Source organism: Ahaetulla prasina, chromosome 1 (genome assembly GCF_028640845.1).
Source record: "Ahaetulla prasina isolate Xishuangbanna chromosome 1, ASM2864084v1, whole genome shotgun sequence".
Classification (NCBI taxonomy): Eukaryota; Metazoa; Chordata; class Lepidosauria; order Squamata; family Colubridae; genus Ahaetulla; species Ahaetulla prasina.
In genome coordinates, this window is record NC_080539.1 from 164,692,403 (window position 1) to 164,709,735 (window position 17,333).

General features: G+C 42.6%; 1 protein-coding gene across 1 annotated transcript in view; it reads left to right on the top strand.

Annotated features, from left to right (window-relative positions):
• Nucleotides 1-399: 399 nt before the first annotated feature.
• Nucleotides 400-17,333, top strand: part of FOXO1 (forkhead box O1) — a 59,785-nt gene continuing 42,851 nt past the window's right edge. Inside the window, exon 1 of the mRNA XM_058180379.1 lies at nucleotides 400-1,444. Within this exon, the coding sequence (XP_058036362.1) occupies nucleotides 872-1,444 (573 nt within the window). The 5' untranslated portion in view covers nucleotides 400-871. The remainder of the gene's footprint in view (nucleotides 1,445-17,333) is intronic.

The window sequence follows — 17,333 nt, forward strand, 5'->3', positions numbered from 1 at the left end:
CGAAAGACCAGCTGTGTGTGGTGGGGGCTTGGACTGCGAAAGTCCAGCTGTGTTGTGTGGTGGGGGCTTGGACTGCGAAAGTCCAGCTGTGTTGTGGGGGCTTGGACTGCGAAAGTCCAGCTGTGTTGTGGGGGCTTGGACTGAGAAAGTTCCAGCTGTGTTGTGGGGGCTTGGACTGCGAAAGTCCAGCTGTGTGGTGGGGGCTTGGACTGAGAAAGTCCAGCTGTGTTGTGTGGTGGGGGCTTGGACTGCGAAAGTCCAGCTGTGCTGTGGGGGGCTTGAACTGTGAAAGACCAGCTGTGTTGTGGGGGCCTTGGACTGAGAAAGTCCAGCTGTGTTGTGGGGGCTTGGACTGAGAAAGTCCAGCTGTGTTGTTTGTGTGGCGGGGGATTTGGACTGAGAAAGTCCAGCTGTGTTGGGGGGGCTTGCACTGCAAAAGCTCGTGTGCGCGCGCGCGCGCGCGCGCGTGTGTAGGGCGGGGGAAATGCCCCGACGCGCTTCCCTCCCCAGGGCAGAGGAGAGCGCCTCCCGCCTCCCTCCACCCAGGCGGGCAAAGCCTTAGGGGCGTTTCTTTCGGCCCTTTGGGCCGCCCTCTCGCGCTCGTCCCTTAGGCCCGGGCGGAGTGGGCGGCGCTGGTGCTCGTTCCTCAGCCAGGACGTCGAGCTAACTGCGTGAGCCCTGCCCGCCTGTCGCCCAGCCAGCCAGCGAACGAGCGGCCGCCGCGGGACGGAGTTGGAGTTTGTCAAGTGGCGTCTGGCGCTCAACAGGAGGCCGCTGCCAGACGAGGAAGCCGCCCGCCCGGCTCAAGAAAGCTCGCTCTTCTCTCTCTCTCTCGCCCCCTCCCCACCGCTCCTCCTTCGCCTCCTTCGCCATGGCCGAGGCGCCTCACCCCGTGGAGACCGACCCTGATTTCCAGCCGCTGGCTCGCCCGAGGTCCTGCACTTGGCCTCTGCCCCGTCCGGAGCTCGCCCCGTCTAGTCCGGGACAGACGCCCACTGCAACTCCGGCCAGGGCCGCGTCTCCGTCCCGCTGCGGGCTGGTTACGGCCCTCGGCGCCTCCTCCTCTTCCTCCGCCGGCGGTGACCTGCTGAGTTTGCTGGAAGCGGGCGGAGGCGAAGGCTTCGAGCCGGGCAGCTCCGGAGCCGGAGACCTGGGAGTTTCAGGCGGTTGCCTTTGCGGGGAGTTCCCGTGCCTTCAGCACCCGCAGCAGCAGCAGCAGCAGCATGCAGGGCCCGCCGCCTTGGCCTCGGTGACGGGCCCTCGCAAGAGCACCACTTCCCGCCGCAACGCTTGGGGCAACTTGTCCTACGCGGACCTCATCACGAAGGCGATCGAAAGCGCCCCGGAGAAGCGGCTCACTCTCTCCCAGATCTACGAGTGGATGGTCAAGAACGTGCCGTACTTCAAGGACAAGGGAGACAGCAACAGCTCCGCCGGATGGAAGGTTAGCAAGCCCCGGGGTTTGGGGGGTGGGTGGGTGGGTTTGGGGTCGGTGGCATCGCCCCCCCCGCCCGGCCAACTCCGGCCAACTTTGCTTTCGGCGTAGAGGAAATGCGGAAAGGCACAGACTCTGCCTCACCGAGAGGTAACGTGAGGCCGGCGGAGGAGAGGAGGAGGGAAGTGGGAAAAGCCGAGCAATGTAGCCGCTCAAGACCCTTGTCGTTTCCTCCGCTTCCTGCCCCTCCAAATCTGCAGAGAGCCAGCGGGATAATCCCTACAGGTAGCCCTCGATTTACGATCACAACTGAGCCCAAAATGTATGTTGCTGAGACGTTAGTTAAGTGGGTTTTGCCCCATTTTAACAACCACGGTCGTTAAGCGAATTGCTGCAGTTGTTAAAGTTAGTAACAGGGTTGTTAAGAGAACCTGGCTTTCCCATTGACTTGATTTATCAGAAGGTCGCAAAAGGGGAATCTCATGACCCCGGGACACCGCAACCGTCATAAATATGAACCAGTTGACAAGTGTCCGAATTTTGATCACGGGGATGCTGCAATGGCCATGAAGCGTGAAAAATGGTTGTAAGTCGCTTTTTTCAGTGCCGTTGTAGCTTTGAACGGTCACCAAATGAACTATTGTAAGTCGAGGACTACCTGTAGTTGGCTGGTATGCAGTAGCTTTTCCCTCTTCCTATTGATGCTGGGGTGTCTCGGGGTGGGTTTTTGTGGACTTGTAGTTTTCCACTGTGTCCTCTTTCTTCTTGGTGTTCACAGATGAAGAGCTGCTTGGGCAGTGTTAGGTTGAAGAAGAGTCCCCAGATCCTTCGGTCCTTTCCTGTCTTTGTCCCAGTTGCTATACATAACTCGCTAGACAGCTGGTTTCAAGCACAGCTGTGTCATTTCCTCTGGTATTTTTGAGAGGCCCTTGAGTGATACAGGCACTTGAGCAGTTTTGCTTGACTAATGCAGCCTTTCTGAACTTGATGCTCTTCGAGTCTTTCACGCTCCCACACAATAGACCAACACATCTGGAGGGTGTCATGTTGGCTAAGGTTAGATTGAAGAGTAACTGGATATTACAGGTCTAGTTGTACTGCCCAGTGCAAAGTTGACTTCTTTCTGTATTGCTTCCACATTATACCAAGGCAGATTTTCTTCCATCTCTGAAATATACCAGAATTCATAGCCATGGTCAGTTAATTCACATTAAGCATCAATATTATATCTAAATTAGGAGAAACAAATATTCAACAAGTATCTCAGCAGTATAGTTTGGTGTGTGTTTTTTAAAGAAAGGTACTGCTACACATATTTTACTAACGTATCTTGGTGCAGATGTTACTTAATGGAGGGAAATGACTAGTTGAAATGTTTGAGCTTTGTGGGGGTTTCTTCCAGTGGGCAAGATATGCACAGCTTACTACATTTGAGAATTTCTCATGAGAGTGGATATGTTTTCTTGGCTCCTGAATTCTCACTAGCTATTTAAGTTCAGTAAAGTAGCGTACAAATATTATCTGCACACTTTCCATAGGAAAAAATTGGAGTTGACATTTTTTGGTAGAAGGAAAAGAACTAAATTATTAATATATTAAGGAGATACACTGTTAATCACAACAAATTCCCAATGTTGTAATGTGATAATTACTGGTAGACAAAAGGACAAATGTATTGAGGGAGAGCGGTGGCAGTCTTCATCAAAGTTAGCCTTTTGGTGGTGCCCAGTATTGTCACTCCAAGAAGAACATTATGGAAATATATGAGCAGTGGAACTTGGTAGCAGGTCATTTGAGAAAAGAAATAGTTTGTTGGCTTTCCCATTTCCATTTCTGGGAAAAAACTAGTTAACAGTGATCATTTGCTTAGCTAACATATTATTAAACAAAGCATAACTCCCAGATTTAGAATTTAGTTTCATATTGTTAGCTTTAATTAATTCAATATTTGCAGTTCTAATAAATAGGTCCCATAAATACAATGAACAGACCAATAGTTTTCATTTCCAGGAAAGGAAAATAGGAAACACACTTCAATGAAGTCATGGGCAATCCAGTAAAGCGCTGAAATATTTACGGATTGTTGAGATTGAATGTTCAGTAAGACACTATTTCCAGTTTCCTTTTGTATGGACCTAATTTCAAATATAATTGATCTCTGTTGTTTATGTAGACAGTTATTATTTCAGTATGTCACAAATACTGAATTTCTCTACAGAAATCTGCTATGTACTAATACAGTGTGAAAGCAGGAAGTGTTCCTGCCTTTAACTAGTTTAGAGAAAAAATGTTTTTCTTGGTGAAGTTTTTTTACCCAGGAAAATGTATACTGATGAATATTTTTACATAGCATAGCTGTGCAAGGTTCTAGCTGCTGATACCTACTGAATAGGCTAGCATAGGGTGAAATATATGTACAATATTCAGTATTCTGTGATATGCATCTGTTGTGTCTTATTCTCAGTATCTGAATTGCTTAAAAGTCAATACAAATATTTGTGTGCTCCTCAATATTTACATTATTTGGCAAGTACTTTTCCTTGAAATGCCCTTTTTATATAAATCTCTGGAGAGTACTTTTGATATTATATACATTTTTAAAAATTGGAAATCAAGGACTACTGTGTTCCAGTTTACAAGTTCAGCTTAATTTGGTTAAATTTATATCAAATAAATATATCCTCTTCCTAGGCGCAAATAATTGTCTTGCATTTGGTTGATTCAAAACTAAATGGCACTTACACTTATTCTATTACATTTCTATTCAGCAATTTTTAACATTCAAGTAAAATCTAGTTTTTAAAAATCTTGGTAATATATTTACTTTGAAATAATTATACATGATAATAAAAAACACCTGTCTTTCTTGAGTCCTGAGCCAGGCATTCTTGGCTGTCCATGCTTTTTACCTCTTAAAGATGACAAATGCTCTTACAATATATTACATTCTTGAATTTTAAAACTTAAGACATTGCAAAAGCAACTAATCAGGCTACAGTTTGGCATAGCAAAAGCTGCACCTTTCATCAGTTTGTTCATGTGGTGTCTGTATCCCTTGAATCGTATAACAAAGTATAATAATTTGTATGGATAAAATCGGATATGGGCTGTAAGACTCCCAGTGACCACTAGATGGCAGGAAAGAGACACAGGAAACTCCATTTTGTTTGTTCCCATCTAGTAATTGTCCTGGGTTTTGCAGGGCAGATCTGGTGACCCTAGAAAAAATAAGCAACCTCTGTTGTAAAATCTGCATATAGATCACAGCCTCCTGCTCACCGTGCTTCAGAAATGCTCTTTGAGTCATCTGAGATTTCTGTCAGTAGAAGCAGCCAGAAGTAGGTTTCAGTGATTTGACTTTTTTTTTTTTTGCATTTCCAATCTTCTCTGAAGACTTCAAAACAACATGGAAAATGGTGTGGTACAGAGAAGAGGAATTGCCAAAAATGCTATATATTTTTTCTGCTCACGTTGGCCTCTACAAAAATAGATTAAAAATGGATAAAAACTTGTGTTTAAAATTCTATATTTCCTTCAGTGATTTTGGCGATGTAACCTAATAAATCTAATCCTCAACAATCTCTAATTGTTACCGTAATTCTGGAGAAAAATATACAATTTTTTCCTTTGAGTGCCAAGAAATTTGTGTGAATCAGTTTATTTGAATCTTAAAAAATGAACTGTAACCTGCCCAGGTTAAACATTGGTAACAATTTGTTCCATTTTATAGAGAAACTGGTGTGGAAAGATGGTTTGCTATGATAGGATTAAAAGGAGATTCCTAGCATAGGATGTGGGTTTTTGTCAGTGTTTTAGCTCTGCTAAATGTAGCTATTCACACCCTTCAATGCCCTCTGCTTGAACTGATGGATTTGTCAATTTGATTTTTGAATATAAGTTTTACTCAAAAAGTAAATCAAGTAAAATAGATTTACTCATCCATACGTCAAAGTGATAATGCAGATTGCATTGTGCTCTGTATTCATAAGTCAGTACAGACTGTTGATGACAAACTTACCTGTTACTGCTGGTGAAGATTATGTGACAATTGTGTATTTGATTCAGTTTACTTGTTTCCTGGACTCAAAATCGAGGACAATGTTATAACCAATAAAATAGGAGCTTCAGCATATCCATGTGAATTAGATATTCCATATTAGAAAGGAATATACAAACAAAGCAGCAATTCTTCTCAGTTTTAAGAAAAGAGATCATCTGTTTCCTGATGATTTTTACTTTCTCATTACTTAAAATACTTAAGTAAATACTTTTACTTTCTCATTACTTAAAATTTTTACTTTCTCATTACTTAAAATACTACATTTGTTGTTAATGAAAACTGTGACTCTCCCATTCTTAAATGTTCCTTAAACTTTTGGGCAAAAGTTGGCAACTGGCTCTTTGGGGCTATAATCTCTGCAAGCCAGGATAGTCTGTTGTTGTTGTTGTTCGTTGAGAAGTCATGTCCGACCCATCGCGACCCTATGGACAACATTCCTCCAGGCCTTCCTGTCCTCTACCATCCTCTGGAGTCCATTTAAGCTCATGCCTACTGCTTCAGTGATTCCATCAAGCCACCTCATTCTTTGCCATCCTCTTCTCCTTTTGCCCTCAATCGTTCCCAGCATTAGGCTCTTCTCCAGTGAGTCCTTCCTTCTCATTAGGTGGCCAAAGTATTTGAGTTTCATTTTCAGGATCTGGCCTTCTAAAGAGCAGTCAGGATTGATCTTAAGACACACCTATTTATCTGCACAGGACTGGCCTAGAATTTTAATTTTAAATTTTGCTTTTAAATGGGGTTTTTTATTATCTTAATTATAATTTTAAATCTGGCCTAATTCAATAAGTTTTTTAAATACTGTTTTTATCTTGTATTTATTCTTGTGTTTTTATCAGGCTGTAAACCGCCCTGAGTCCTTCGGGAGATAGGGCGGTATAAAAATTTGATTAAATAAATAAATATAATCATCATCATCATCATCATCATCATCATCATCATCATCATCATCATCTCCTCTAGGACTGACTTGTTTGTTCGCCTTGCAGTCCAAGGGACTCGCAGGAGCCTTCTCCAGCACCAGAGTTCAAAAGCCTCAATTCTTTGACGCTCAGCCTTTCTTATGATCCAACTTTCACAGCCATACATTGCAACTGGGAAAACCATAGCTAGTGGTCAGAGATAACCTGAAGTTTAGAAATATCCAGGAATTAGAATTGTATCCTTGTGGGTCATCTTAGTAATTCTGAAAAGTGAAAAAGTATAGAAATCACTGCTTCTGAAGTACAGGAATAAGACTCCATGCCACAACCCAAAAGGATGAAGTAATACAGTTCTACTCCACACCAGAGTGGATTTTTTAAAAGGAAGTTTTTAAAGAGATATGACTGGTATAACAATATACCATTATATAAAATATTTTCAAACAGTATACTAATTTTTGTTTGAAAACAACAGAAGAGTTTCATTGCACTTGCTTTCTGAAATACTAGGGTTGTCTCAAGAAGATTAAAAAAAATTACCCTCGTCTGGTTGTGACCAACTGTTCCAAGTTGTACCACGTGAATTAAAAAAGCCTGTTCTGTTTTCTGATATTTCCATATTTTTTAAAGTACTTAGGTTGTTGTAAGGCTTTTTTGCATAGGCTGGGCAGGAGAGAAAAGTCCCACTTTTTTCCAAGTTTTTGCAACTTGGAGAACTTTGGTGAAAAGGAAAATCAAGATCAGATGGACAGTGGAATTATTGTGAAGCTGTGATGTGCCTTTCAAGTGAAGTGAGAAATGAATTCTGAATTATCTGTATTTGTCTGAGGCACAGACATAAGAAAGTATACAACCGATAACTTCTTTGTCTGCAGCTCGGATTTCCTGGTTTCATTTGACACTTCGATGATCTCTCATTAGAGTGGAAAAAATGACAGCCTCTGATAGGAAACTGTAGAAATTCAGGACCTCTCAGTGATGTGCTAACAATTTTTCCTCCTCATTCTGTTTTCAAAAAGTAAAAAACAGCTTGTATTTCTTTAGATCCCAGTCATTCTATGTTGCAAAATTATATTTTTCCTTTAAACAGCCTTGCATATGCTTCCTATGCTGGAAAAATGGAAATCACTGGTTCAGTATTATAATATTGAAGATACTATTTTTGCATTATTGATTCATACAAGCAACACAAGTTTATCAGATTGTCTGTGTATTATACTTGCATGGATGTATGCTGGTGTTTCAGCTGGAGCTCACAGTCAAGTTTCAGGTGGAAGCTGAAATTCTTAATGTCTCGCAAAAACTCTTCATTAATAAAATATCAATGAAATATTAAATAAAATATTTTAGGATCTATTACCTGTTTAATCTGCAGGATCATTGCAATGCTAAACATAAGTTTAATAATGAAATGGTGACAATAAATGTGCATACTCCTGAATAACTTCTGTGCAGAAAAAATGCTGGTTAATTCAAAGCCACTAATAGGAAGGTTCACAAGAGTAGAAAAAATGTGCTACATTTTAAATTCTTATTTGTAAATAAGTCATTGGATGTTACTTGTTTAAGTGATTTATGTGGCCACCTATTTTCGGATTGTGACTGTAATGTATCTTTAAATATTTTGGCGGGAAACAAGCACGTTGCTGATTGGTTGAAGCCGCCGGCTAAACTGTATATAAGGAGAGGTTTTTCCCAGCCCGGTTTTTGCTGGGTTCACCATATAGTAAAGAGCTGTTGTCACTATCCTGGTCTCCTGCCTCGTTATTGCCCGAATTTAACACTGGCGACGAAGGTGGGATATCGAGGCTAAGAGCGCCAGGAAAAGAGCTGAACTCACCAGGAAGACGCGAACCCAGCAAAACAAGGGCGGAAAGCAGCAATGTCCGGCTACACACCGCCAGCGCCATTCGACCCAGCCAAGGAGAAATAGGGGTCATACATGGCTCGCTTCGAGTGTTTCCTCGAAGCAAACGAACTTCAAGGGGTTTCCGACAACAGGAAACAAGCCTATTTTTTGAGCCACTGCGGTCCAGAAGTCTTCGACACCGCAGAATCCCTGGCTGAGCCAACGCCGGTACAGTCGGTACCGTGGTTAACTCTACAAACTATGCTGAAAGCGCATTTCGCACCGATGCCATCCAAGTATGTGCAACGGTTTGAATTCGGGAGCGCAGACAGCAAGAGGCGAGTCCATCAGTGCATACATGGCAGCCCTAAGAAAGCCTCAAAACATTGCGAGTATCGAGACTTGACGAGGCATTGCTGGAGCACCTCATCCGCGGGGTCAGGGACATCCGTTTGCGGAGGCGGCTGCTGGCAAAAAGCAACCTAACGCTAGCAAACGCCCTGGACGAAGCCAGGGCTCACGAGATGTCTACCCAAGCGGCAGAAACCCTACAAAAGCCGCTCGCACCAACGGCTGGTGCGAAATCAACCCCGGTCCACAGTGAAGAGGTCCAGGCCGAATCGGACGGTGAGGAGAGGAAGGAGTCTTCCACACCGGGAGGCCGGAGAAAGACGACCGGGCGACTGCGCGAGTTGCGGAGGGCAACACCAACGACAACAATGCAGATTTAAAGATGCAACATGTCGGCGATGCGAAAGGAAGGGGCACCTAGCACAGGTCTGTCGAGCTCCCCAACCTTCCCGCCAAAAATTCAAACCGATCAATCAGAGCGCGGGAACGGCGAAGCGGGCCGCGAGTGGTCAGTTTAAAAAGGCGCAGTTGAATCAGACTGTCGTGAGAGTGGGTCACGCATCTACACGCCTAGAAAAGAAAATCTTCACAAAAGCAAAGATTGAAGGGGTGCCGTGCCGATTGGAGGTGGACACCGGCTCATCGATCACGATTATGTCCTGGGACAACCTCGTGAGAGCCTTACCCGCCATCGCAGCGCAAGCTGCAACCACAGAAATTAAAGGTACAAGACTACCAGGGGAATCGCATCCCTGTTCGAGGGGTAACGTCCGTCCACGTCGAGTATGGACACTACAAGAAAACTCTGCCCATCACCATCGTCGATGGGACCCTGCCAAGCTTGTTGGGACTGGACTGGTTCCGAGCATTGGGCATGGGAGTGACTGGAATCTTCAGAAACGAAGTCGACCTCAAAGACACACTCACGAAGGAGTTTGGGGACGTTTTCAAAGACTGCCTGGGCAAGTACAAGGGGACCCCTATATCCTTTAATTTAGACCCCCAAGTTGCCCCTATCCGTCTAAAGGCTAGGAGGGTCCCGTTCGCCCTAAAGCCCAGGATTGACAGGGAACTGGACAAACTAGTAAACCAGGGAATTCTAGTGCCAGTTGACCATGCTAAGTGGGAGACCCCCATAGTCACCCCAGTCAAACCGGACGGATCGGTCCGGATTTGCGCTGACTACAAGGCAACGCTGAACAAAGCGTTGCAAAAGAGTGCTTACCCCGTTCCGGTGGTACAGCACTTACTGCACTCAATGGGGCAAGGGCAAGTTTTTGCCAAGCTAGACCTGGCCCAAGCCTATCAACAGCTGCCCGTAGACAGCAGCACAGCCGAAGCGCAGACAATTGTGACTCACAGAGGGGCTTTTAAGTGTACCCGATTACAGTTTGGGGTTAGTGTGGCTCCAGGGTTATTTCAGAACCTGATGGAGCGGCTATTGCAGGGCTACCAGGGGTGGTACCATACTTTGACGATGTACTGGTATCCGCTGAAAACCTAGAGGAATTAGGGGCGAGGCTGCGAAAAGTTTTGGGCATTTTCCGGTCTGCCGGTCTCACGGTTAAACTAAACAAATGCCAGATCGGGGTTGAGTCTGTGGAATTCCTGGGCTACCGGATAGACAGGGAAGGGATTCACCCCACTGAGAGCAAGGTACGGGCCATCAGGAAGGCCCCGGTGCCCAAGAACAAAACGGAGTTACAGGCATTCTTGGGTCTGGTCAACTTCTACGCAGTATTCCTAAGGAATAAGGCAACAGTAGCAGAGCCGCTGCATAAATTATTAGCTAAGATGGCTGCATGGTCTTGGGGAAAGGCGGAAGCTAGGGCATTCGAAGGGGTAAAGAATCTCCTAACGAGTGATAGCCTCCTAATACAATACAATGGCACGCTGCCATTAGTGTTAAGCTGTGATGCATCTCCCTATGGGGTGGGGGCTCAGCCACAGGTTACCAAATGGCACAGAAACCCCTATTGCATACTACTCCCGAACCATGTCATCAACTGAAAGGAATTATAGCCAGCTTGATAAGGAAGCCTTGGCTATAGTCTCAGGAGTAAAGAAATTCCATGAGTATGTATTTGGTCGTGATTTTGAAATCATCACGGACCATAGACCTTGCTAGGTTTGCTGGCAGGCGATCGCCCAACGCCCGTGGCACTTTCGCCAAGACTGACCCGATGGACTATCTTCCTGGCAGCGTATTCTTACAAATTATTACACCGGCCAGGAAAGGAATTAGGCATGCAGACGCCTGAGCAGATGCCCGTTACCAGAGACCATTGAAGACCCCACTCCGGGATACCAGTTCTGCTAATTGACTCTTTGGACTCTGGCCCAGTCACATCCAAAGAGGTGGCTCGGGCTTCGTATAAGGACATTACAATAAGAACTGTACTTGGTTGGGTACAAGAGGTGGCCCGCTGCGCCGGGCGGCGTTTTAAAGAGTTTGTAAAGAAACGAGGGAACTTTCGGCTCAAGGGGTGCCTGCTATGGGGGATCGAGTGGTGATCCCAGAGAAATTGAGGAAAAGGTGTTGGATCTCCTTCACGAAGGTCACCCAGGGATCGTAAGGATGAAGGGTCTAGCGAGAAGCTATGTGTGGTGGCCATTAATGGACTTGGAAATTGCTGAGAGGGTAGGGAAATGCCAGGCCTGCCAGGAGTCCAGACCGCTACCCCCAACGGCCCCGGTTCGGGAATGGGAGAGACCCCAAGGGCCCTGGTCTAGGATCCACATCGATTTTGCCGGCCCCTTCCACCGCCAAACCTTTCTGGTAGTCGATGCCTACTCCAAATGGCTGGAAATCATTCTCATGAGATCCATGACAGCCGAGGCAGTGATCTCAGTCCTACGGCACCTATTTGTAACCCATGGGTTGCCCGACACGTTAGTATCCGATAACGGCCCGCAATTCACGGCAACCCAGTTTGAGGGGTACTTGGCAGAGGAGGGCATCCGGCATGTCCTCTCGGCGCCTTTCCACCCTGCGACGAATGGCCTTGCAGAACGTTCCGTCCGGAGCGCAAAAGAGGCATTGTCCAGAATCAAGCCAGGCGACTGGCAAACAAAAATCGATACCTTCCTGGCCGTCCAACACAGAACCCCCTGTGTCACAACTGGCAGAAGCCCAGCAGAGTTATTAATGGGTCGAAGCTCAGGTGCCCACTAGACCGTTTAAACCCAAACTACACACCAGACGGGTACAAGGGGCACGGCAAAACAAGAGGGATGGAAATAGGCGACCGAGTGTGGGCACACAACTATAGCGAGGCCCGACCTGGTTAGCAGGAAAAATCCTAGAAATAACAGGTCCCAAATCATATTTAGTAGAGATAAAGGATGGCCGGGTGTGGAAACGCCACATAGACCAAATAAGAAAACGCATAACCGAACAAGCCGAATTAGACGAAACAGGCCCTGACTATACAATGTTTGAATCCACAGCTGACTCAAACCCGGGGCAAACGCGGGACTTATCTGACTTCCAGGAGGTCCAGCGACGCCAACAGGTTCCGCCAGAAAACAGCAGGGACGACTCTGCAAATAATCCAGGGCCGGATGGCCCAGAGGAGGAGCTGAGAGGAACAGACAGTCCCTCCGGTCAGCTCGACTCACTCCCAGAGAATGAATTGCGCAGGTCTGAAAGAGTCAGGAGACGCCCAGTCTACTTGCGTGATTACGTTGAAAAATAATATGTAAATCTCATGTAAATAATGGTAAAGTGTTTTCTGGGAGGGAAGGAGTGTAATGTATCTTTAAATATTTTGGCGGGAAACAAGCACGTTGCTGATTGGTTGAAGCCGCCGGCTAAACTGTATATAAGGAGAGGTTTTTCCCAGCCCGGTTTTTGCTGGGTTCACCATATAGTAAAGAGCTGTTGTCACTATCCTGGTCTCCTGCCTCGTTATTGCCCGAATTTAACAGTGACTCTGCACTTTTACTGATTAAATTAAATGAGAAAAATATGTCAGTTTTACCCATATAAGTCATTTGCATGAAAAATGCTGAGTTTCAGGGCTTTCCTCTTTGGCAAATTGATTGGCTTTTTATGCTGCCACAATCTCCTCCCTCCCCCCCCCCAGGAATAACAAAACATCTGGCATCCATCACCTGCATACTATGCCTTGCTATCCACTTTGCAAGCTTATAAAAGACATGTGAATTTCCAGCACTTCATATCTGGGAAACTGCTTTTAATATCAAAAATAGCATTTTTTTTATTTTGATACACTATTTGCATTGTTTTAATTATATTATTATACTGCATTGTACACTATACTATACTATACTATACTATACTATAAAAGGTAAAGGTTCCCCTCGCACATACGTGCTAGTCGTTGCCGACTCTAGGGGGCGGTGCTCATCTCCGTTTCAAAGCCGAAGAGCCAGTGCTGTCCGAAGACGTCTCTGTGGTCATGTGGCCGGCATGACTCAACACCAAAGGCACACAGAACGCTGTTACCTTCCCACCAAAGATGGTCCCTATTTTTTCTACTTGCATTTTTTACGTGCTTTCGAAACTGCTAGGTTGGCAGAAGCTGGGACAAGTAACGGGAACTCATCCTGTTACACAGCAGCACTAGGGATTCGAACTGCCGAGCTGCCGACCTTTCGATCGACAAGCTCAGCGTCCTAGCCCCTGAGCCACCGCGTCTCTTACTATACTATACTATTTATACTTATACTACTAATACTAATACTACTAATACTATATTATCTTTAAAAATAGTATAGTAAAAATAATATAGTATTAGTAGTATTAGTATTATTAGTATAAGTATACTATACTATACTATTATACTTATACTAATAATACTAATACTACTAATACTATATTATCTTTAAAAAATTTTGTGCTGCCCATCTCACTGATGCAGCGACTCTGGGTGGCTTACAGTTTATTATGACTTTATATACGTAATCTAATACCTTTCTAATGTTATTTTATATTTCTTTGCCCAATAAGATACTGTTATTTGGGATAACACAATTAACTATAAAATCATAAAATATTTATTCAGTAGAAACTATTTGGAACTTTTTCAGGGTAATTCAGGCACTTTTTTTCCCTACATATATTTTCTTAAAAATAGACTGTTAAAGATTTGTATTTCTGCATATGAAATCACTTTTTATCTGGAAATCAGTGGACCTTGACGATGTCAAAAAAATTTAAGTTGGACTGCATTTGATTAGTACTTGATTGGGAGGTCACTACAAAAGAGCAGGCCTATAAGAGGCTGGGAAATTAAAAAATAAAACAGTGACAACCACTTCTTGTAATGCTGCCAAGAAAACTATAGGGATGTGCCACACACATCATGAGCAATTGAGCTCAACTTCACTTCTCTTACAAATTTAAGAATGGTAAATGAGGATGTGGATTTGATTTTGAAACCTGTCTATTGTACAATTTTACAATTATATTGTTAGCACTAGTTTTATTATACCTTTTGTATAATAATAATAATAATAATAATAATAATAATAATAATAATAATAATAATAATAATAATAATAATAATAATAATAATAATAATAATAGTTGTTGTTGTTGTTGTTGTTGTTGTTATATAAATTATATATAAATATATAATTATATAAAAATATAATTACCTTACTGGGATCTGTTCGCATAATTCGCCGATACATCATGCAGTCCTAAATGCTTGGGAAGTGTTCGACTAGTGATCTGTGATACGAAATCCAGCATAATTATCTCATTTGCTGTGTATACTGTCATTTTGTGTAAATAATAATAATAATAATAATAATAAAAAACCAACAACTACAGCAACATTAATGACACTAGGACTACTAAAACTCATGCTAAGAATATTCTTTTGTAACCAAAAAGCAGGGGGGAACTTGTCTGCAATTCATTTTTTCTCCTTTGTTTCCAATATAAACAATAATAATTTATTAAATTCATATGCCACCCAACTCCCAGTGACCCTGTTATTTCCCAGCTTTCATTACTGTTTCTGAATGTATTGTTTCCTGCCCCAATAGTCGAAAAAAAAAATCTTGAGGAAGGCTTTTCTACTCTGTGGTCCTATTTGTTACATTTTGCCACATTACTAGAGAAGTGGCAAGAAAACTGTACTTGCATGTCTAAATGCTAATTGAGGACACCTGGAATTTTGACACCTGCCCAATGTACAGCTTAAAGAACTGCAATGTTAAAAGCAGACCCCAAAGGGAATTTTATTAGTACTAAATAGCTTGAAAACGACAGCTTGCTGCCATCCAATAATTGACTGCCAAGAGGCATGTTTAAAAATATTTTTTCAGGATGTGCTTTTCCATGTTTTACTGCCTCAACATTTCCTCCTACTGATTACTATAATGGTTCTTCTTTTATATGCTTTGCCCAGGAATTTAAAGCCAGTAAGGTTAAATGGAAATTAAAAGAAGAATTATTGGTTGTGCTTTCTTTATACTTTTCTCTCCCTCCCTCCCTCCTTCCCTCCCTCCCTCCCTCTTCCTTCCTCTCTCACTCCTGCCCTCTCTCCCTCCCTCCCTCTCCTTGCTTAAAAATCCAATTGAGTGTACATTTTAACTAAACCCAGAAGTAAAGATGGGGGCTGCGTCATGTGATCAAAATCTCTCTTAATGGGTATAATATGTTATTTGATTTATATGGACTCAAATGATGTCATTTTGGCCATTTGCATTTTGAAGTTTTTTTAAAATAAACTTCCTGTGTTTTGTATAGCTTTTATGCGCCAGTAAGTTCTGGCAGTATTGTGAATGCCCTCTATATCTTTTTTTTTTTAAATTCTTTTTTAAATTACCGCACTTAATTTATACCTCTCTTTTCTACCCAGTCAGGGTGATCAGGCTGACTCTCCTAAAGAGATACAAAAACAATGTTCAAAGGTGGGATTACATTTTTTAAAATGACATCATAAAAGGCCTGATTGAAGAACCAAAATTTAATTTATTTTCCAAAAGTTATGAGCCTGGGGAGCAGACACACCTGTAAGAAAGAACACGTAAGTCATTCAGTAGAAGCATTCTTTTGCATGCCAAAAAAAAAATCCCCCACCTCCAAAAGGAGAGGTATTTTCAGGATAAATTTTACTTTTTGATGGTAACCCTGTGACTCAGTACATTTTGGAAAAAGAATGTCATAAATACCAAATGAGTCAAGTTTAGTCATTCTTTCATATAATATATAAGTCTCATTGATTAAGACCAGTAATAATATTTCAAGAATGATGTATATCTGCTTTATTTCAAAAGCAAGATAATCTCAGTGTTTAAATGTAATATTAAGCCCAGATATATGTTAAACAAATATCCTTCTGAACAGAAATACTAAGTGTGAATTCTTGAAAAGTTTGTATTAAATTCACAAGTGTACATTTCATAAATCTACAGTACATTACCATTTTTATTTTTTAAAGTTCCTCTTATTTTTATTGATTTATTAGATTTTTTTTCACATCTTCATTACTTTATAAGTGACTCAAAGACTAAACATTTAATCAGGGATGGAATGTTGACTTCATTGATTGAGGAAGACTAGTGTTTGAAAACATACCATATGTGTTCCTGGTCCTTTTTAGTTTATCATTTCATCTAAATTTAAAGGGTGCATTTAGTTTTTAAAATGTGCAATTCTGGTAGTTGTTCTGGAAAATAAAAAGCACTGAAATAAAATTGGCAAAATAGTTATGAGAATCTATAGTAAATAACTATAAATAGTAAAATAATATTGAAAAACCCATTAGATAATTACAAACATTAGAATATGTTGTTAGTTGTGAAGTCGTGTCCGACCCATCATGATCACATGGTCAACGTTCCTCCAGGCCTTCCTGTCCTCTACCATCCTCTGGAGTCCATTTAAGCTCATGCCTACGGCTTCAGTGACTCCATCCAACAACCTCATTCTCAATATTTCCCAGCATTAGGTTCTTCTCCAGTGAATCCTTCCTTCTCATTAGGTGGCCAAAGTATTTGAGTTTCATCTTCAGGATCTGGCCTTCTAAAGAGTAGTCAGGGTTGATCGTCCTCTAGGACTGACTGGTTTGATTGTCTTGCAGTCCAAGGGACTTGCAGGAGTCTTAAATAGGCAGGATGATAATACACAGCCTTGCTGGACTCCTTTCCCAATTTTGAACCAACCAGTGGTTCCGTGTCCAGTTCTCACTGTTGCTTCTTGACCCGCATATAGGTTTCTCAAGAGATAAATAAGATAGTCTGGTACTCCCATCTCTTTAAGAACTTGGCACAATTTGTTGTGATCCACACAATCAAAGGCTTTAGCATAGTTAATGAAGCAGAAGATGTTTTTCTGGAACTCCCTAGCTTTCTCCATAATCCAGCGTATGTTGGCAATTTGATCTCTAGTTCCTCTGCCTCTTCGAAATCTGCCTGTACTTCTGGCAGTTCTCGATCCACATATTGCTGGAGCCAAGCTTGTAGGATTTTAAGCATAACCTGACTAGCATGTGAAATGAGTGCAATGGTGCAATATGGAACATAGAAAACAATAATGCAATGATGAACATAGAACATAGAAAACGATAAAAAAAATCTTAGGGATATAATCTGAATATAACACCAGTAGTTAGGTTGCTTATTAATACAAGGGTACACAAGGAACAATAATGTATTTTTGGATAAGAAAAACAGTCATTTCTATTTAACAGGCACAGTTGATCGATGCAACTGAATCCAAGGTGTGTGCATTCAATT